Below are 22,175 nucleotides of genomic sequence, written 5' to 3'. Positions count from 1 at the left end.
TTTTAAATAAATTCAGTGTTTAAACTTGTAAGAGTACTGAAAAATGTTCAACTTAAGGGAGTCAAGGGTTGGATGAATGAGGGAGCAGGAGGGAAGAAGGCAACTACATTCAGCTGCATAATTAAAGGGAAAAAAATCACAGTGCAGCCAGCTCTACAGAAATATGTTTATTTAAAACTCATATTGAGACAATTAGTATCTTTAACACAGAACAAGACAGCTACAGCAACATAAAACAGGCTATTTTACAATGTGGTTCAAAGTGTTCTAAATACTACAACTCTTGACTTACAGGAAGACAGGAACACATTTTCAGTAGAACAGGGGCCTGTGTACTGCTGGCCCCAAAATTCACTGTAACCAACTCAAACTAAGTATTTATTTTACAAATAACTCAACGAGCCCTAGCACACAGGTGGCAAGATCTTCAAGCGTCTAGCAAGCACTACAGCTCACAAGTACGTGATGCAGGAGGTCAAGTTCAACAAGAGCTCTATGTATGTGCTTCCAGGTAAGACAGCAGGAGGAGCCGGGCAGGGTAGACAAAAGCACCACAAAGGTAATCAACAAAGCAGCAACTGGGCCAGCTGGCTAACTAAATTCCTGGAAGCTAAATGACCTATGTCAAGTTACTGTTATTGTGTTACATCATTCGACTATGAGCTGTTTTGTTTCCAAAGACCAGACATGTCATAATGTAATCATTGTAACAACAACAAAAACAGACTATTCACATTCACAAAAGTAACAAACTGAAGTAACAACTGGGCCAAAATGTTTGACAGTTAAGGAGAGACTGAATTCTTAAATAGTCTACAGTTAAAGCACCCTATTTTTCTAGTGTAGGCAGAGTATTTGCTTAACATTACTGTGTATTTTCAAAGACACGAAATGTGGACAACAAATACCCTTTTAATTGAAGCTTAATTTGAGGCAAGTATTCAAAAAGTCCCTTCAGTTATGCTTGATGATATCAAGTAACTAAAATACACAATTCAGCTCACTAGTCTATTAATAGTATAGTGTTGGTATTAGCATTAAGAGCAGAAAGTGAAGTTTTTTCAAACGAGCCACATGCTGCACTAGTCAAGAGAAAGGGGAAAAAAGAGTGCCCTAGAAATTGCCTAAAGGGCTTAAAACACAAAGCACTCAGATCTTCCAGAGACACTTTCACTTCCAAATTCTGTCCTATACTGCTCAATTGTTTGGTCCCAGAAATACCCCACAAAAGCAGGTAATCAAAACAAACACAACTCTTACCAATGAATTTTAGAAGTTTTCAGCAGATATGTTTTTTAAACTTGCACAGCAAAAAAAAAAAAAAAAAAAAAAAAAAAAAGGTGAGGATCAGGATACACAGTCTAACCATGCAGCACTGCAAGGGAGACGTGAAACACCACACTCATGACTGACATTCTCGACACACATCACATGTTTTCAACACGCGGCAGGGGAGGTAAAGGGTACACATTCTGAGATCCACATAGCCTCCTTCAAAGTCATGTACAGTTATTCCTTTTTGGTATAAGTCCTCTCTTTCTCTCTTCCACCCAAGAAAAAGCAGTAACATTAACGTTAGCTTAACTGCACACACACTAAGCTGTGTTTTAATAGATTAAATTGCCAAATACAATATTCAAGCTTTCAAAAGAGCTATTTTAGGCCTGACCAACCATCTCAAATACTCTAAAAAGTTATTTCCAGTTTAAACTGAGTTTCAGAATGTCAGTCTTGAACAGATTTAAGCAAATCTGGCTTCTCTCCTTATTAACAAGTTAGTCAGGATATTACAGAAGCACAAGTTATTAATGTGAAGTCACACATGTGAATTCAAATATAAAAATCAGACATTCAGTAGTCAGGAGACTCTGCACACGTCATGCAATGAAGGACTTACCCCTTCTTTTCAGCCATGGCCTATGCTGCCTGCTGAGTTAAAAAATAAGTTTTGATCAGGTTTTTCAAACCAGATTATACCTCAATCTTGAGTTAGAATTTCTGTCACATCATGTGGGGAAAAAAACTCTACAAATAAACTGGGCATGATAATCTCAGAAGACAACCCTGAGACCAGATAATCCAAAACAAAACATATTACACCTTTTAGGATAAAAACTGGCATCTTAGTGAGATATTCAATTACTTGAACACAGCCAAGTGAAGAAGTGTGCCAGCATAGTCTATCAGAAATGAGACCTTCATCCCATGAGCCTCATTAGATGATTCCATCTCGCTTCCAAAGATCTGCCATAACTAAGAATCAGAGCTGCCCACAGTACAAACGGCTGCTAAGAGGTTACTACAAAGAAAGGGAAACTGAGAAAGAGGTGGGGAGGGCGGGTAGGATAACGTATCCTTATGTAGAAATAGCTGGGCAGTTTCCCACCCGAATCTAGGCTAAATGAAGCATATTCCCAACACATTAAAAATTCTTGTCCTGGGTAGAGATACCAATTTAGAAATTTCAGGAAAGCTCTAGTATACCATCCAAGGACGAGAACATTAACAGTCTTGCAGCATACAACAAGCCAAAATTTCTGGTTGTGCTTTTTTCCTTTGAAGTTTCATCACACAACTAATCAGGTTAACTGTAATGAATCACTGTGTTTGGAATTTGACTTTGTGAACAGTATTCTGGAATGTCTAATTTAAGCAACAAGAAAAATGCAGTGGATCCCTGTTGCAAACTGTTAGGGGTCCTTTAGACTAAATGAATGCTCAAAGAGTTAACCTGAGGGTTAGCCCACAATAAAGCATAGGAGTGCGTAAGAGAAGCAGAAGAACGCTCTGCAGCATCCTAGCACAACGGGCTAAGCCGACGCTTGCCAACACCAGCATACCACACTGGAGTGCTGGCTCAAGGGCCAGTTACTCCATTTCCAATCCAGTTTCCTGCTGATGTGCCAGGCAAGGCAGGAGAAACCGCCCAAGTGCTCGCGCTTCTGCCACCCCGGTGAAGTACCAGGATGTGGCTCTTGGCTCCTGGCTTCAGCCTGGCCTAGACCTGGCTGCTGTGGCCATACGGGAGGTGAACTAGTGGATGGAAAAATCTTTTTCTCTCTTTCTCTCTGTTGCTCTGCCTTTCAAATAAATAAATTAATTAATCTCTTAAAAAATACACAAAAATAAAGATAACCATGGTGATAAATTTTTAAGAGCATAAATTATACACCCAAATTTAGGTATCATAGGCTCAGGCAAAATTCCGATAGAAGTCAATGGCAATGAATAAACGTTAAGATAATCAAGGCCAAAAATAATAAGGCTTTTCTTCAGCAATATTTCTCTAAACTGTTACTTCTCTCCCATTTTGAAAAAATAGTTTCTTGTAGGAAGGAATGATGAAGAGTTTACACAATATGCAGTAGAGCAAAACTTAAAATGGAAGGCATTGAGTGGTGATTGTCATAGGCATTATTTATACTCATTGACATATCCTGGAGCCTGCAACTGCTGTAAAAAGTGATTTTAAATTTCAGATGCCTCTGATCTCTCAACCTGTTCTAATGCTTTTCCTCTTTAAACACATTGCACATATGTGATTTCCTCTGCACTGAATCAGCTCACACGTCACCAATTACATCATCTCAGAGAAAGGACCTGAAGTCCATAAGCTGTTAAGGAAATATATTTAAGGAAAAATATTTTTAAAAAAGCATGAGCCAATCACAAACATCTCCTCAGTCACCTCCTTCTAGAAATGAACAAAATAGCAATTCTAGATAAACACACACAACAAAATGCCAATGCAAACATTCTGAAATCATCTTGCTGAAATATTGTGCTTTTTCCTTCAAATTTCAGTCTTGCTATTGCACACACCTCCTGCAGATGAGGGCTCGATTCTGACCTTGTCCAAACCAACCATTCCAAAAGAAATGAATAGAAGCATCAAAGCAAATGTGCAAACAAAAATGGTGCATAAAGCATGTTCAAAACATAAGTCCCTTACACAAAGGACTTCTAACTCGTTGGCAGAAAAACAGCCAAGTAACTAGACCTAGTTTTTCCACTTGTCTTTAATAAGCTCTTCTTCGGTCAGCACATACAAAAAGCAAAGCTGATAAAGATCGCAAGCTAACACGTTACCAGTTTTGAACTTCCCACTCTTCAGTCTTAACTATACTTCCTATATACGGGGTCAGAATCAGTTCAGGCAGAAAATAAGTTATGGACATACTTTTTCAAGTAACAGTCTGGATAGCTTCAGCCTCCTGAAGCACGGACGCCAGTTTTAAGCTGCACGTATTCGAGAACCTAGCATTCGATCTGAGAGCTTGGCACTCGCCGCATGTTCAGGGCGTGCCGATGTATTTCTTGCATCTGTCTGATGCGGTCCTTCTGCCACATCAGGTTTTGAGGCATGGGGTATCTCTGAGTGCCATGCAGGTAGCGGTAGGGGATCCGCACGTGGCACGCGGTGGCTCTACATCGCGGCTGCGGCATGGGAGGAAGCAGCATCCACCTCTTTCTCTCAGCGCAGTACCGGTAGGCTTCTTTCCGGTACTGTTTGTCAATGTCGTCACTGTTTTTCCAGCCTCCGATAATGAAGACGTCATCTTTGTAATAGCAAATGGCGGCTCCTTCAATGCTCAGGACCTCCGGAGGCAAGCTTTCGAGGATCTCATCAGACACCTGGCTGGCAATTTTCCTCACTGCCTCTTCGTTTTCTAAAGAATAAGTCTTAGGACAGCATGACGCTGTCTGATAGAAGTTCGAATTGACCACAGACATCTGGAAAAAGCAGTAATTGTCAATAAGTGGCAAAGATTCCACGTCTTGCCACTGTCGTGTCTCTGTGTCATAGCAAGTAATTACAGCCTTCAGGCCGTCTTCAGTGTCCCGGTCCACAGGAGTACGGGCAGCAATGTACACAAACCGGTCTTCAATGGCGAGCGCTTTCACATCTCGAAGAATCTTTGGTGCGGATTCTAGGTTGTGCCATTTATCGAGTTCGGGATTATAAACAGTGACATCTTTGAAGCCAGGACTAAAGTTGCCGTGTCCTCCAATGCTGTAGAGCTTCCCCTTGACTTCTGTTAGTCCAAAAGAGTGCTTTCTCGTCATTAGACTACAGACGTGTTCCCATGTGTTCAAATTTGGGTTATACCTTTCCACAGTTTTGGCAAACCCTGGCTCCATCGATCCAGCAACATACACATAGGATTCTGTTACGGCAACAGCATGTCCATCAAGGTGATTATGAATATGGGGTAGGTTTACCCATCTGTCCTCATCAACAAAATATCCCACACATTCACTTAAATAGTCCCCTCCCTCTGACACACCTCCAATAACCATAATCACATCCATGTTTTGCCCATAGCGAGGTAACAACGAGACATGAGAAGCGGGAAGCTGGAAGGTGCCAGACTGTATATTCTCAGCTCTCAGAGCGTGCCTCTCCACTGCGTCGGCCACCAACTTGACACAAACTTCGTTATTGGCCACGAGCCGCTCTGGTTTGACATGCCGAGTAAGGTAGGTAGGTTTCATCTGGGACAATCTGAGTAACTTAAAAAGTTCTTCAAAATATCTTTCTCTTTCTTCAGCATTTCTCTGAACCCACTTCAAAACTGTTTCAAAGAGAACCTCCTCAGAATCAACCGTAATTTCCAAGTCCGAAAGCCAGTCTCGAATGAGATGGAAGGGTAAAGTGTAGAACTCCTCATCTTGAATGACTTTGTGGAAATTTCTCCGTATCATATCAGCAGCTTTCAGAGCAAGCTGGCTCAGGGTGTACATGTGAGCTAAGCTATGAATGGCCACACAATTTGAAAGATGGAGTTTTTTCTTAAGAAATTCTCCACAAAATTCTTTTAAACGAATTAAGAGGAACCTAAAAATCAAGAGCAAGAGAAAAAAATAAGTGAATGGAAATGTTTATTACCTGATTTGATCAATTTATGCTCCATACATACATTGAAATATTGCCCCATACTCCATAAAAACACGCAAGCACACGTGTCAGTCAAAAGTAAGGGGATGGATGTCTGGCAGAGTGAATGGTTAAGCCTCTGCTTAGGATGCCTGCATCCCTTATCAGGGCATGGGTTCTAGTCCCAGCTCTGCTGATCTCTCATTCTCTCCATGGCCCTGACTTTCAAACACACGAAGTAGGGACCGGCACTGTGGCGTAGCGGGTAAAACCATCACCTGCAGTGCTGGCATCCCATATGGGCACCGGTTCAAGACCCGGCTGATCCACTTCCAATCTGGCTCTCTGCTATGGCCTGGGGAAGCAGTGGAAGATGACCCAAGTCCTTGGGCCCCTGCACTCATGTGAAAGACCCGGAAGAAGCTCCTGGCTTCGGATCGGCACAGCTCCAGCTGTTACGGCCATCTGGGGAGTGAACCAGCTGATGGAAGACTCTCTCTCTCTCTCTCTCTCTCTCTGCCTCTTTGTAATTGTCTTTCAAATAAACAAATAATAAATCTTTTAAAAAACCACAAATACACAAAGTAAATAAGCTTATAAAAATGAACATTTGAAAATTTATTTTTTCTCAAGAACTGTCAATAGGGTGAAAACACAGAAGACTTTTTATTTATTTGCAAGGCAGAGATAAACAGATCCCCCATCCACTGGCTCACTCACCAAATGCCCACAACAGCTGGGATTGTGCCATGCTGAAAGCAGGAACCAGGAACTCAATTTGGGTCTCTATGTGGATGGCAGGCACTCAACTGCTTCTGCCACCACCTGCTGCTTCCCAGGAAGCTGGATGGGAGGCAGAGGCTGGACTCTAACCCAGTCACTCCAATATAGGATGCAGGTATCCCAGGTGGCAGCTGAACCTGCTATGCCACAATGTCTGCCCCCAAATGTGCGTATTTTATGTGGTTTCATTTTGAAAAGTTTTAATGCTAAAATATTCTTTTAAATTTTCAAAAAAGATCTGTTTGTAAGGCAAAGCAGATATATCTTCCATATCTGTTTCACCTTTTATTTATTTATTTTTTTAATTTGAAAGGCAGAGTTACAGAGAGGTAGAGTGAGAGAAAGAGGTCTTCCACCCACTGGTTCACTCCCCAAATGGCCGCAACAACCAGGACTGGGCCAGGCTGAGGCCAGGAGCTTCTGCCTGTACCCACATGGGTACAGGAGCCCAAGCATTTGGACCATCCTCCACTGCTTTCCCAGGCACATTAACAGGGAGCTGGATTGGAAGTGGAGTAGTTGGCACTCAAAATGGCCCCATATGGGATGCCAGTGCTGCAGGCTGAGGCTTTAACCTGCTGTGGGTGAACCCAGGGTTCATTTTCTCAAATGGCTCCCAACAGCTAGGACTTGGTCAGGTGGAAGCCAGAAACTCCATCTGGGTCTCCCATCTGTGTGGCAGGGCCCCAAGCACTTAAGCCATCATCTGCTGCCTCCCAGGAGCATTCACAGGGAGCTGGATTGGAAGCACAGTAGCTACGACTCCAGCCCACATGCCGATATGAGATGTGGGCATCCAGGGCAGCAGCTTAACCTGCCTCAGCACAATGCAGGTCTCTGACTGCAGTGAGAGCATATGATTTGTGCAAATTTCTTATTTTATGCACAACATGTGGAAATTCTCCCAATTAGAAAGCATGTCTTAAAGCATATAACATGGGGCCATGTTGTGGTGCAGTGGGTTAAGCTGATACCTGCAATGCCAGCGTCTCATCTGGGCCCTGTTTCCTGGTCTGGCTGCTCCGCTTCCAAACCAGCTTCTTGCTAATGTGCCTAGGAAAGCAGCAGAAGATGGCCCAAGGGCTTGGGCCCCTGCACCCACGTGGGAGACCCAGATGAAACTCTTCGCTCTGGCCTGGCCTGGTCCTGACTGTTGTAGCTATTTTGGAGAGTGAGCCAGCAGATGGAAGATCTCTCTTTCTCTGGAACTCTGCCTTTCAAATAAATAAATCTTTAAAAGAAATCACAATTTTATATAAAATGTATTTTAAAACATTACATCATAGTTTATGTTTGATATATATTATGCACATTTTACAGAAAATGGAGTTTTTAATTACATAATGTTTTCTGGAAGATATCTTTTAATAAAAAATACAGTGAGGCCAGTGCTGTGGCGTAGCTGATAAAGCTGCCGCCTGCAGTGTCAGCATCCCATATGAGTACCAGTTCGAATCCTGGCTGCTCCACTTCGATCCAGCTCTCTGCTGTGGCCTGGGCAAGCAGTGGAAGATGGCCCAAATCCTTGGGCCCCTGCACCCACGTGGGAGACTCCCAAGAGACTCCGGCTCCTGGCTGCGGCTCAGCGCAGCTCTAGCCATTGCAGCCAACTGGAAAGTGAGCCAGTGATGGAAGACCTCTCTCTCTCTCTGCCTCACCTTCTCTCTTTGTGTAACTCTGACTTTTAGATAAATAAATAAATCTTTAAAATAAATAAAAAGTGCATAGTTCAAGGCTGGCAGTCTAGGCTTCGTGTGGGTTTAGCTGTGGTCTTCACCACAGCTTTCTCCTAGGCAGCCAGAGGAGGTGGGTGCCCAGGGGCTTTGCCCTAGTTGGCTTCTCATTAAACCAGGGATGGCAAAGCAGAAGCTGGGAAACAAAACCAAAAAACAAAAGATACCTATGTGGGACAGTGTAGGTTTAAAATATAAGAGAAGGTGGCAGGGCCGGTGTTGTGGTGTAGTGGGTAGGGTTGCCATCTGCAGTGCCAGCATCCCATATGACCTGGGAGAGCAGTAGAAGATGGCCCAAGTCCTTGGGCCGCTGTACCCACATGGGAGAACCGGAAGAAGCTCCTGGCTCCTGGCTTTGGCTTGGCGCAGCTCTGGCCATTGCAGCCATCTGGGGAGTGAACCAGCAGATGGAAGACCTCTCTCACCCTCTCTGCCTCTGCCTCTCTGTAACTCTGCCTTTCAAATAAATAAATAAATCTTAATTTTTTTTTTTAAATAAAAAAGATAAGGTAGCTGAGCATGAGCTGAATAGACCTTACCTGCCTCCCTGAGTTCACTTACAGTTAAATTACAAAAACAAACAAAAAAAAAACCAAGCAAAACAACCCACAGTAATTTCAGCCTAATTCATAAATGTGGCAGCATTCAGCCTGAGGGTGGCCAACTTGAAACCACTGTCTTAAAAAGAGTAAGTCCTTAGAACTGAGAAGAACCTTATATAAAAGGTGACTTCATCAGCTCCGTAACTGTTATTAGGGCTCCTGCAGTTAATAATTATCTTAACTCAACATAAAGATGAGCAAGACAGGCTCCCTTCACCCTCTGAAGGGAATGTACGACAGAGACCACGTGGAATGGCAAGGGCTCTAGTGGCTCTCAGACATGTCTAGGTGCCAAGATCACCAATCCCAGGCAGCTTTGAGCTCTTATTTTTGGCAGACAACTCTAGGTAATTCTTTTTTTTAAAAAAAAAAGATTTGGCCGGCGCCGCGGCTCACTAGGCTAATCCTCCGCCTTGCGGCGCCGGCACACCGGGTTCTAGTCCCGGTCGGGGCACCGATCCTGTCCCGGTTGCCCCCCTTCCAGGCCAGCTCTCTGCGTGGCCAGGGAGTGCAGTGGAGGATGGCCCAAGTCCTTGGGCCCTGCACCCCATGGGAGACCAGGAGAAGCACCTGGCTCCTGCCATCGGATCAGCGCGATGCGCCGGTCGCAGCGCGCCTACCGCGGCGGCCATTGGAGGGTGAACCAACGGCAAAAGGAAGACCTTTCTCTCTGTCTCTCTCTCTCACTATCCACTCTGCCTGTCAAAAAATAAAAAAAATAAAAAATAAAAAAAAGATTTATTTATTTATTTGAAAGTCAGAGTTACACAGAGAGAGGAGAGGCAGAGAGAGAGAAAGTCATCCATTCGCCGGTTCACTCCCCAATTGGCCTCACCGGCAGGAGCTACACCAATCCAACGCCAGGAGCTTCTTCTGGGTCTCCCATGTGGGTGCAGGGACCCAAGGACTTGGGCCATCTTCTACTGCTTTCCCAGGCCATAGCAGAGAGCTGGATGGGAAGCGGAGCAGCCAGGACTCGAACCGATGCCCATATGGGATGCTGGCACTGCAGGCAGTGGCTTTACCTGCTATGCCACAGGGCCAGCCCCACAGCTAATTCTGAGACATGTTCCCTCAGATGTTTGCAAGTACGGCTTTATGAAGACAGCTATCATATACTAGACATCTATCATGTGAGGGGCATCGTGCTAGGCACATCCTATTCACTCTGATCCTTACAAGTGTGTTCTGCAAGGTAAGCAAGATCAGTAACAGAGCATAGTTGGTTTGGCTGGGTGGGCGGGAGGAGATCCACCTATCCCATATCGGAATGCCTGGTTCAAGTCCCTGGTTGCTTCTGATCCAGCTTCCTGTTAATGCGCACCCTGGGAGATAGCAGGTTATGGCTCAAGTACTCGGGTTCTTGCACACATGTGGAAGAACTGGATGGAGTTCTGGGCTCCTGGTGTCAGCCCAGCCCTGGCTGTTGAGGACACTTGGAAAATGGAAGAGAGTTCTCTCTTCTCCCCCTTTAAGTGAGTAAAAATAAATGAAACGTTAAAGGGGGCAAATCCGAAAAACACAGTTTCACATGATAGAACAGCCCGAGTGCAATGACCCTTCTGTATTCACTTTCTTTTTTTAAAGGTTTATTTATTTATTTATTTATTTGGAAGTCAAAGTTACACAGAGGCCAGTGCCATGGCTCACTTGGCTAATCCTCCACCTGTGGCGCCGGTACCCTGGGTTCTAGTCCCAGTTGCTCCTCTTCCAGGCCAGCTCTCTGCTGTGGCCCGAGAAGGCAGTGGAGGATGACCTAGGTCCTTGGGCCCTGCACCCACATGAGAGACCAGGAGGAGGCGCCTGGCTCCTGGCTTCGGATAGGTGCAGCACACCGGCTGTAGCAGTCATTTGGGGGAGGGGGGTGTGAACCAACAGAAGGAAGACCTTTCTCTCTGTCTCTCTGTCTAACTCTTCCTGTCACAAAACAAACAAACAAAAAGTTACACAGAGAGAAGAGAGGCATGGGAGGGGGTCTTCTATCCCATGGTTCACTCCCCAGTTGGCTGCAATGGCCAGAGCTGGGCCGATCCAAAGCCAGGAGCCAGGAGTTTCTTCTGGGTCTCCCATGTGGGTGCAGGGGCCCAAGCAGTTGGGCCAGTTTCCACTGCTTTCCCAGGCCACAGCAGAGAGCTGGATGGGAAGTGGAGCAGCCGGGTCTCGAACCGGCGCCCACATGAGATGCCAGCACTTCAGGCCAGGGTGTTAATCCACTGTGCCACAGCACCCACCCCGTATTCATTTTCATTCAGCAAACTTCAGCTTCCCACCGCCTCACCTGCTGCAGCTGCACCCTTCACTCTGCCCTCCGGATCGCAGTCTGACTACCTCCTGGTTCCAAGGAGTTTGCTCTGGCGATTTTCTCCCTGCGCCCATAACACCGATTTCTCCTGCTGCACTGAATCCTTTTCATCAGCACACAAACATGTCTAGCGCCTCCAGCACGGAGGAGGGGAAAGGCAGTCCCTCTGCCCCTGAAACATGTGCACCCTTCCAACCCTCCTTATAACAAGACCCACTGGCGCCTGTCAACAAAACCAGACGTCGGAGGACGGAGGACGGCTCAGGGCTGGGTGCACGACTGGTTGCTACCTCCTTTGACAGCCTTCTTCTCGAGGATTCCAAGAGATCAGTCTCCTCTGCTGGCCCCTCTTCCACATTCTAGAGAATTCCAGACATTCAGTCCTGCCTGCTCCGTCCCCCTACTTCTCTTCTACCTCTACCTCTCAAGTAATTTATCTACAGCCCCCCCCCCCCAGGCTTCTGCGGTTCACCCCCACCCCTCAGATGCAGCCACAGCAGCAGCTGCTGCTCTCCCACCGACAGATCCGCCCCACTCTGGGTCACTGTCATTGCACTTGGTCCCCTCTCTGGAACAACCTAGCTCTCCTCCTTCAGTTCTCTGCAAAACGTCTTCAGAAGACAACAGACTTCCTCTGCACCAGCCCCGTCCACGCGCCCCTCCCCCAGGCTTTGTTTTTCACCACCATCATCCACCAGGCTGCGTCCTGATTTATTGTCCTTCTACCAACCTAACAGCGATAAGGAAAGGGACTTTTGTCAGTTTTGTTTACTGCTCAGTCCCCAGCATCTCAGAACCCAGGGTCGGATCTGACGCATCCGAGGTGCCCAGCAGGTATTCGTTCAAGTAACGACTCTGTAACGCGATGATGCAAAACAAACTCCTCCCCTAACCCACATCTGGCATCCACCTGCCTCCCAACCGCTCTCTGGAGCATCCGCTCGCGCTGCCTACAATCCACTCTGCAGAGTCGCAGGGCAATTCTTTTAAGCGTTTACATCAGATCATTTCCGTAGCTCAGGCTGAGTAAAATCCAGACTCCTGACTCCGCCGCCTCGGGCGCCCTTCTCCCGTTCTCCCACCAGATCCCGCCTTACTGGATTTTTCAAGTTCTTCCGCGAAGGCAGCAGCGTGCATCCCGCCCGAGGTCTCTGCGCTATCCGCGCGTCCCCCATCTTTGCGCAGCCAGTCCTCGCTGGCCACGGACACGGGTGGGCTGCAATGCCGCCGCCACCACCGCGCCCCCCTCTCCCCGTCCGCACGGCCCTCGCCAGGCCCGCGGCGCCCGCCTACCTGTCGGCCAACTCCAGCACCTCGTGCACGCTGCCCGTGCTGACGCGGATGCGCCCGGTGTACATGTACTCGATAACGGCCTCCACCGTGTCGGGCTCCGGCCCCGGCTCCGAGCTCCACTTGCGCATCTCCACCCGGCCCGAGCGGGACTCGGAAAACTGGCCCGACAGCAGCGGCGTGAAGTACTCGGTGGCGGCGGCCAGCACCGAGCGGTGGGCCCGGAACTCGCGGCCTCCGGCGCCGCCGAAGCACAGGGTGATGTCGCAGAAGAGGCCCTGGCGCCGCTGCTCATTCTGCCGCCAGGACAGCTCCGAGCAATGGGAGCTGCACTCGAAGTCCTCGGCCTCCGGGCCCGGATCCCCCCCGCTAGCCTCCATGGCCGAGATTCCCGGGCTGGGCCCGAAGTCCACCGTGCCGCTGCCCCGGACTTCGGCGGCCAGCCCTGCTGAGCCGGCGGCGGCCGTCTCCATGCTCTCCATCTCCAGCACCTGAAGGGACGCAGCCGCCGCCGCAGCAGCCGCCGCCGCCACTGCCGCAGCCGCCATCTTGACGCCGCCGCGCCCGGCCCCGCAGCCTCGGAACGAAGCGGCCGTTCTGGTGCGACACAGAGGGATTCTGGGATTAAATAGTGCGCGCGGGGCGGAGCCAGGCGCCCGCCCGCCGCGCATGCGCCGCCTCGGGCTCGCCCGCCGCGCTCTCCCGGCGGGGTTGGTTAAGCCCCAGGGGGTCCCACTCTGCCGCCGGTGGGCGAAGGGCTTGGAGTAGCGGGCTCTTTTTCACCATCACTTTGCAAAGCGAAGACTACCTGAATCACACACAAAAATTAGCCTAGGGTGGTAATATAGGATTTTTGCTTCCAATGACTAGATTGTTATAAAAGATTTATTAATTTGAAAGGTAGAGCTAGAATCTTCCATCTGCTGGTTCACTCCTCAAATGGCCACATGGGCAGGAGCTGAGCTGATCCGAAGCCAGGAGCCAGGCGCTTCTTCTGGTCTCCCATGTGGGTGCAGGGACCCAAGGACTTGGGCCATCCTCCCCTGTTTTCCCAGGCCATACTGGATGCCGGCACTGCAGGTGCTGGCTCCCGGTTTAAAAGGATTTAAGGTGGAGCCCCGGGCAAGTGATAGAGGATGAGTTTACCTCCGGGCTAGTTTCTCTTCTAAAACCTTAGATCAGTCGCCACTCCAGGCTCCATTCTGCCCGAGGGAGGGAACAGGGGCTCCAGTGGGCAGGCAGACAGGCCGCCCAGAGCCAGGGGGACACCAGTGGGGCAGCGCACAGTGGGGGACGGGGTCACTCCCGAGCCAGGCTCTGGCTGCTCTTTTTTCGAAGCTAGCCTTTTGATCCATCTCAGTTCTTCTGCAGAGGCAGGTGCGCGTTTTAAACAGCAGATGCACTGAAACTATTAGAAAGTGGTCCAGAGGAACTGGGGTGGAAGGACAGGGAAGACAGGAGCCGGCTGTGTGCTCTGTTACTGGATAGTTTATTTCCACCAGGCTGTGATAACACGGAGGAGACACGGAGGTGGCAGCTGCCCGACATCTTAGTGGATTACAGATGCAAAGTAGCCGGGATGAGTCCGGGGACCCACACTGGAGCATAAATACAGAGCACGTAAGACACAAGACATTTCACAGCTTTCTGCTTCCTGGTTTCATTTTAAACATATGTATGTTACAACTTTACATTTTAAGTTACTACTCCACATACTTTATGACAAAGACTAAGGATGCAATGGTCCCACCCCCGCTGACATAAGCAGATTTTTGTCTGCAGTGCGGAACATCTCAGTGGGATACTAAATAAATCCTTAACATATAACATACACAAAGGTCCTTAAAAATCAGACTAATACATAATGTTCTTCATGTTATACGAGGAGGAAGAGAGCAAAGTGGAGAAATAAGACATCAGGGTGCTTCAAAAGGTATAGTGGCACCCAGGGGTCTCACAAAGTTTCATTTCCTTCCTCCAAGGGAAAAAAAAAATCTTTTCAACTAATGGAAAAAGAAAGCAACATCGGAATGCTCTACAGGAGGACTACGCTGACAGTACTGAGATGCGTCCATATAATAAATACAGCAAGTAGCAGAGCAAATGTCAGAAGTATTGGCTTGGTCTTTATTTCTATGCTTATAAAAAAAAAATAGTTAAGCTTCTTTGTGTGGTCCCAATGGCTGTCAGCCCAAGGGGGTTGGTCTTCAGTGTGTACACCAGCGGCTGTCCCTGTCCCAGCCCCGTCCCGGAGCAGGCTCGGCTGCCGGCTGTCCGCGCGGTTTCCCAAGGAGGAGTGCCCGTCTTCACTCCACTGCAGTCGGGTTCCTGGCTCGGCTACATGCTCATGTGCTCCGGGAGAACATAGGAGATATCATCCCAGGGGTGACGATACAGCCCCTGCTTCAGCCTCTTCTGGTCAAGGTAATGCCCTAAAAAGCAACAAACGCTTGGTGAGGGAGAGATTGAGCAAGGAGAATTCTTTCTGATCCACATAAAGGCAGAATCAAAGAAATGGGAATGTATAGCCAGAGCCATTCCACTGGTTGACCAGCTGGACCTGAGCAAACAGGAAACACGAGTTAATTTAATTTTCCTGGGCTGGCAATCAGAAATCATTTCTAGGAACAAAGGACCAAACATAAAAATAAGGGGGAAGTCAAAGAAAGGAAGTATTGAGGGGCGGGCACTGTGGCGCGGTGAGTTGAGCCACAGCCTGGGATGCCCACGTCCTCTATGGGAGTGCCTGGTTCCAGTCTCAGCTATTCCATGTCAGATGAGGCTTCCTGCTAACGCACCCCACAGGCGGCAGATGGTGGCGCAAGTACTTTGGCCCCTGTCATCCATGTGGGAGACCCGGATGGAATTCTTGGCTTACGCCTGGCCCAGCTCTGGCTATTGCAGGCATCTAGTGAATGATCTAGCAAATGGAAGGTATCTCTGTGTCTCTCTCTTCCCCTCTTTGTGGCTCTGCCTTTCAAATGAATGAATGAATGAATACATATGTACATAATCCTATATAAAATAGGAAGACTTGAAAGCAGTGATTGAGAAAATGTGACCTCTCTTTTATAGGAACCGACTGCTGGCTCACATGGTGCAGTGGAACCATGTGGGTTGGGGACAAACCCTTGGAAACAGTGGGAACTCACCGATAAAACCCATGCTCCTTCCCAGCACGAAGATGCCATTGAGGGCCCCGATGTCGATGTATTCGTCAGCCTCCTCCCTGCAACACACAGGCACAAGGCGGTTTGTAAGGGGCTCAGAAGCCCCCTTCTTCCCGGCGGACAGCGCGCCTCCAATCTAGCTGCCCAGGGAGCAGCAGCTCTTTGGCTTCCAAGCAGAAAAGAACTCTGGGTGGTAAGATTAGAGACAATTTTCATTATCACCTTTATACCTTTTCATATTTTCTAAATTCTCCCTCATGATCACGCCTGACGTCTATAGTTGGAGGAAACAAAACAAAACTTAATCGGTGTTGTCAAGAGGGAAACAGCTGGGGCAGGCATCGCTGGCACCGCAGGCCAGAACTCCACATCCCACACCAGAGTGCCTGGTTCAAGTCTCAGCTACTCCACTTCCAGTCCAGCTTCCTGCTGATGTGCCTGGGAGGAAGCCCTTGCCACCCACGTGGAACACCCAGATGGAGTTCCTGGCTCCTGGTTTGGCCAGGCCCAGTCCTGGCTGTTGTAGATATTTGGGGAGTGAACAGCTGCTGGAAGGGTTTGCTCTGTGTCCTCCTCTATCACTTTACCTCACACACACACACACACACACAGAGAAAAGGGCTGCAGTACTCACCGAGTAAAGGACCCACAGTTCCTGAGCATGTCTACAAAGGCAACTCCGATGAAGCCATCTACATTCAGGATAAGATTTGGTTTCTGAGGAGGGTAAAAAAGTCATCGCAGTTACATATGATTTCTCACTGTTTTTCTTTGTCACCATAACTATTAATATAAATTTTGACCACTATTTTAAAACCTCCCACCAAGGGGCTGGCAGGGTAGCACAACTGGTTAAGCTGCCACTTGCAATGCCAGCATCCCACACGAGTGCTGGTTCGAGTCCTGGCTGCTTCATTTCCAATCCAGCTCCCTGCAAATGGCCTGGGAAAGCAGTGGAAGATGGCCTAAGTGTTTGGGCCCCTGCACCACGTGGGAGACCCAGAAGAAGCTCAAGGCTCCTGGCTTCAGCCTGATCCAGCCCTGGCTGTTGTAGCCATTTGGGGAGTAAACCAGGGATGGTACATCTTGCTCTCCCTCCCTCTCTAACTCTGCCTTTCAAATAAATAAAATCATAAAAACAATAAAATTTAAAAGATAACCTCCCACCAAAACAGCCCCATTGGTTGAGACCATGTCTCCGTTTAATTCCCAGGGTCTCCCGAAGGATCTGACGCCTGGCTGCCGTTTAGTCCATCTGCTGAATTCACTTATGCAACAGAAGATTAACAATTTCCCAGACCGTAAAGTGGGTTTGAGTTTTGACTGCACAATCAAGCCAGAGCCTTGCTCCCAGTTCCCCGACACAGGCTGAGGGCATGGGGGGGTTCCGGCGGCTACCTTCGAGGTGGTGATCTTCTCCACCTCCAGGGCGTAATCGAGCAGCGGGGTGGCAGGGAAGTGCTGCCTGGTGTAGTCCTTGAGGATCTGAACGCGCATGTCCGGGTTGTTGATCTGCAAAGGGACCCACCGTTCTGAGGGAGCTCGCTCGCTCGCACACTGCCGCCACAGGCGTGCTCCTACTCGTGTCGCAGGGGGCAGACTGAATGGGTCTCTCCCCTGAGATGACACCGGGGCCGAGCCACGTGCACCACCAGATACTGCAGTGGGGCTGAACGTTGCTAAAGTCCTCTCAATCCCACAGGGGCCCCAACAACCTTTGCAGGTTCTCTCTTGAACGCTAGCAGGAAGGAAGGGAGCCTGGGGGAGGTGCACAGCATTGCAAGCTCAGGTGTTCTGGGCCCACCTCTGTCTGCAAGGCCAGGTCTTAGGCTCCAACACTAGCTCCGGGGCTGGGTCTGGCTGGAACGAAGTTCTACACTGAGCAAGCACATGTTGGGACTGGGGCAGCAAAGTATCTCCCAAATTGTGGAAAGACCTCCAGGTCTATCATGAAATTACCTAGCCATGAAGAGACCTCACCTGTGGGAGAGGGAGGCTGGCTATTCAGCCTAATTCCTGACACCAGAGACCCGCTCCCTCCCCAGCAGACACCAGGGGGCAGCACTGCAGGGCTAGCAGTATCCCAGGAGCAACCCTGAGCTGCAGACTGGAAAGACATCTGCTATGCGCTAGAGGTGGGGCATCCCACAGAGCTCACGGGAGACTGCCCAGTGCTTAGTTGTCTGCGAAGGGCTGTCCTAGGCCACACGCAGGACCCTCCGGAGCTAGACCGAGTTACTGTGCCCACCTGCACCAGCACAGTGTCCAACGCAATGAGGTTTCTGGCGCAAGAGCCAAGGAGCCCAGGGCAAAGGGACCTGCGAGCGGCTACTCTTTCGGCGCAGGTGACAGAAGACAGGGCCATGGCCCAGTGGGCATGGTGTAAGTGACCAGAGAGGCCGTGGCTGCTCTAAGCCTGAGACGTCTGGAGTTGTTGGGTAACTGCAGCGTTATTCAGCCAGGGCTGATGGTATGTCCCCTTAACCCTGGCCTTAGTGGTTCCTCCTGTGAAGTTCATTTGGGAAGCTGAAGTTACCACATTTCTACCATCTCTTCCAACTACAGATGAACACGATGAGACTGCTTAAGCCGGGCAGGCGCTGTGGCATGGTGGTTAAGCCGCAGCCTGTGACACCATCAACCCATGTGAACTCTGGTTCAAGTCCCGCTGCTCCACTTCCCAGCCAGCTCCCTGTTAATGTGTCTGAGAAAGCAGCAGAAGACTCAAGTGCCTGGGTCCCTGCCAGCCACGTGGGAGGCCCAGATGGAGCTCCTGGCTCCTGGCTTTGGCCTGGCCCAGCCCCAGCCGCTGCGCCCCTTCTATTGGGGCGTGAAACAGAAGATGAAAGATCTCTTCCTCTCTCTCTCTCTCTCTCTCTAACTCTGTCTTCCAAAAAGTCTCAAAATACACAAATCACTGGCTTAAGGGCAATCTGTGCTATGACATGGAAACGACAGCTGCCTGGTGCCTCGCACTGTCAACCTGCTCAGCGCCCTGCATTCTTGGCATGGAGAGCTCGGATCCACCCGGCTACACTGGCGCTCCCCATCACTGCCCTCTGTGGCTTCACCCTTCGAGGAGAGTGAGAACTTACGGATTTCACTCGGTGCCCGATGCCCATGATCAGCTTCCCTTCCTTCTTCATCTTGTTCACAAACTCCATGGGGATGATGCCACTGTCAAAGGCCTTACTGAACATCTTGGCTGCCGCATCCAAGGCACCCCCAAACCGATCCCCCTGGAGGAGAAACAAGCACACGCGGTGTCGCAAACCCATCCAGTGCGCTCTGAACAGCCCCCAGAGCAGGACCCTGCTGCACGACGCTCACCTCCCGGGGGCACGGTACTTACGATGGTGAGCAGCCCCGAGGTGAGGCTGGAGACCAGGTCCTTCCCAGCCCGAGCACAGATGATGGTGTTGTGAGCCCCAGAGACGGCGGGCCCATGATCGGCGGTCACCATCAGGCACATCTCAATGAACTGGCACGCGTATTTGGGCAACCTGGAGGAGGGTGAGCGAGGGGTGGCAGGAGAGCGAGAGGAGAGGAAAGGTGAGGAGGAACAAAGGTCGGGGTGGCACTGACCAAGCCGAGCTCCGGCTGCTCCTCTCTGCCTGGAAAACTGAGGGACAGCGAACTGCCAGTCCAAATCTACACTGATCACACAACAAGGCAAAACCTCCTAATGGTTGCTTTAAGAGGCAGATAGAGGGAGCTTGCGTCCACTGGTTCACTCCCTGAATGTCCAGTGGCCCAGGGTTGGGCCAAGGCAGAACCCAGGAGCCAGGAACTCCATCCAGGTTCCCTACATGGGTGGCAAGGACCCAGTCCATCACTGCTGTCTCCGTGTGTCCACGGGAGCAGGAAGCTGGAGTGAGGAATCAAAGCTGGGTATCAACCCAGGCATTCTGATACGGGATGTGCGCATCTTTGTAGCCTAACAACTAGGCTAAACGTCCATCCCAAACCTGTTGATTTTACAGCAGTTCTCGGCTTTGCTGCTATCAAATACTGTTTTTAAACAGTGGGAGGAGTGGGGTGTCTGGTGCTATGTTGCAGCGGGTTAAACCGTTGTCTATGATACCAGCATCTCACATGGGCACTGGTTTGTATCCCGGCTGCTCCACTTCAGATCCAGCTCCCTGCCAATGCACCTGGGAAAGCAGTGAAGGATGAACCAAGTGCCTGGAACCCTGCACCCATGTGGGAGACCCAGATGTTTCCAGCTCCTGGCTTTGGCCTGGCCCAGCCTCGGAGTGGACCAGTAGATGAAGATCTGTCTCTCCCTCTTTCTCTTTTATTCTTTCAAATAAATAACAGTGGGGTTAGCAGTGCGTTAAGCTGCTGCTTGGGATATCTGCATCCCAGATCAGAGCGCCCCGGATGGAGTCCCGCCTCCGCCGCCTCTGCTTCCTGCTGATGCCCGGGGGAGGCAGCCGACGATGTCCTGAGTCCCTGCCACTCACACAGGAGCCCTGCAAGGAGTCCCTGCCTCTGGCCTGGCCCAGCCTGGCAGCTGTAGGCATCTGGGGAGTAAATCAACTGACAAGAGATCTCTGTGTCTTTCTCTCTCTGTTGCTCCACCTTCCAAATAAACATGAACAAACAAGAAAAGGTCTAGCAACAAGGCTTTGAAGTGTCTCTTTTGGACGACAGTTTCCAGTATGATGGCCGCGACTAGACTCGACCTGTATTTGGGGCTGCCCTCTGAGTGCAGAGGGGAGGTGGGAGCTGCCCTTTCACAACGTGGGAGGCCCGTGAACGGTCTGCAGATGCGGCAAGCCAGGTGCAGACAGAGACACCTGCTCAGGTGTGACAGCTGGGAACTCTGCCCAGGAAGGGCCAGAGGCAGGATCAAGACCCGGCTCTCTGCAGACCAGGGCCTGACACCCAGCCTTCCACCCAGTGTGCTAGGAGTCACATCCTCACCAGCTCCACGGCCCAGCTGTCAGTCCCAGCCAAGGCTAGCCTTCAGAGTTACAAAGAAAACCAACTTCCCCCCAGCCTTCAGGCTGATGAGACATACTTGTGACGAGAACACAACCCAACTTTATGCCCGATGCACAGCCCCACCAAGCCTGCACCCTGTAAGCTGCCAGATCTGTCCAAGCCGCCGGCCGCCCCCGACAGCCACGTCCAGAGCTCTGCATTTACTTGGTCCCATTTCTTTCAAGGTTCCCATGCCAAAGGGGCTGCTGTAAGGCCTCGAACGAGGTCACTGCTTTCTGCTTCTCTTGGTTTCTGTCCTCGGAAGACTTAGCTGTGGACCTGCGGCTGTAAGATCGCCCCTGGGCACGCGCCGAGGCCTGGCCACCCCTGTGAGCTGCAGGGCGCAGACCCTCCCACTGCATGCCTCACCTTCTCTGGAACCAGAGGAGGCCGAGGACCCCGCCGATGCCCATCTCCTCCTTGAAGACCTCGGTGATGGGCATGCCCGCGTAGATGAGCTCCTGTCCCCGCTCGTCGCAGATGCTGGTCATGAACGAGGCAGGTTTGCGGATCAGACCCAGTTCCTGCAGAGGTGGGGCAGAGGGAAGCAGGCACAGGTAATCACCACAGATTTCCCAGGACTGTGCCCGGCCTGTGCTCCCAGATCCAAAGGGTGCCAACAACGTTTTATTTTACTTTTTAGAAGACTTATGTGTTGGGGCCGGCGCCGTGGCACAGCGGGTTAAAGCCCTGGCCTGTAGTGCCGGCATTCCACATGGGTGCCAGTTTAAGTCCCAGCTGCTCCACTTCTGATCCAGCTCCCTGCTAATGCACCTGGGAAAGCAGAGGAAGATGGCCCAAGTGCTTGGATCCCTGCCACCAACATGGGAGACCTGGATGGAGTTCCAGGTTCCTGGCTTCAGCCTGGCCCAACCATGGCCATTGTGGCCAATTCAGGAGCAACCCAGTAGATGGCAGATTTCTTTCTGTCTCTGTAACTCTGCCTTTCAAACAAACACATACATCTTTAAACAAACAAACAAACAAACAAGCAGGAATCCATGCATGATTTTCTCATGAGGCACATTCTCCAGGAACTTTTGGGAGACCCCACGCACGCTTATGCTCTCTAAGACCACCACCCCGCTCTTGGTCTTGTGGCTTGGTGTTAGCTTAGTGGACATCTTTTCCCACTTTTAATTACTTAGTACACAGACAGTAAGCCATGTAGCTTTGTGTGTATCCATGTACAAACTCGGGCACCTACTCAGATCCGGCCCACTCCAACTGTCCTAGGACCATACTCCAGGGTGCTGATGGCCACCAAGAACCGCCGACTACAGCACTCCTTGACTGCTTCCTCCTGTGCGGGACACAGGATTCCTCTACAGTGAATACCGAGAGGCGACCTTGCTGGGCCCCAGGTCTGAGCCCTTCAGCTGCGCAGCTGTCACCCGGCCGCCTCACACAGGCCGGGCCACCTTCCAC

At 50.0% G+C, this 22,175-nt stretch overlaps 2 protein-coding genes across 3 annotated transcripts in view; both read right to left on the bottom strand.

Annotated features, from left to right (window-relative positions):
• Positions 1-154: 154 nt before the first annotated feature.
• On the bottom strand, positions 155-13,136 carry KLHL11 (kelch like family member 11). Its single transcript, XM_062216366.1, has 2 exons — positions 12,592-13,136; positions 155-5,839 (listed from the first exon to the last, which is right to left on the bottom strand). Exons 1-2 carry the CDS (start codon positions 13,134-13,136, stop codon positions 4,258-4,260), a joined length of 2,127 nt encoding a protein of 708 aa, XP_062072350.1. The 3' UTR covers positions 155-4,257.
• A 902-nt stretch (positions 13,137-14,038) lies between these two features.
• The window catches only part of ACLY (ATP citrate lyase), a 45,540-nt gene continuing 37,403 nt past the window's right edge, over positions 14,039-22,175 (bottom strand). For both annotated transcript variants that reach the window (XM_062175024.1, XM_062175025.1), the window contains 7 exons: positions 21,117-21,271; positions 19,111-19,261; positions 18,854-18,997; positions 17,157-17,270; positions 16,393-16,475; positions 15,741-15,817; positions 14,039-15,020 (listed from right to left, as the gene is read on the bottom strand). In XM_062175024.1, coding sequence (XP_062031008.1) covers positions 14,926-15,020; positions 15,741-15,817; positions 16,393-16,475; positions 17,157-17,270; positions 18,854-18,997; positions 19,111-19,261; positions 21,117-21,271 — 819 coding nt within the window. In that variant the 3' untranslated portion in view covers positions 14,039-14,925. The remainder of the gene's footprint in view (positions 15,021-15,740; positions 15,818-16,392; positions 16,476-17,156; positions 17,271-18,853; positions 18,998-19,110; positions 19,262-21,116; positions 21,272-22,175) is intronic.

This window comes from Lepus europaeus, chromosome 18, assembly GCF_033115175.1.
Source record: "Lepus europaeus isolate LE1 chromosome 18, mLepTim1.pri, whole genome shotgun sequence".
Classification (NCBI taxonomy): domain Eukaryota; kingdom Metazoa; phylum Chordata; class Mammalia; order Lagomorpha; family Leporidae; genus Lepus; species Lepus europaeus.
This window is presented reverse-complemented; position numbering and strand designations above follow the sequence as displayed.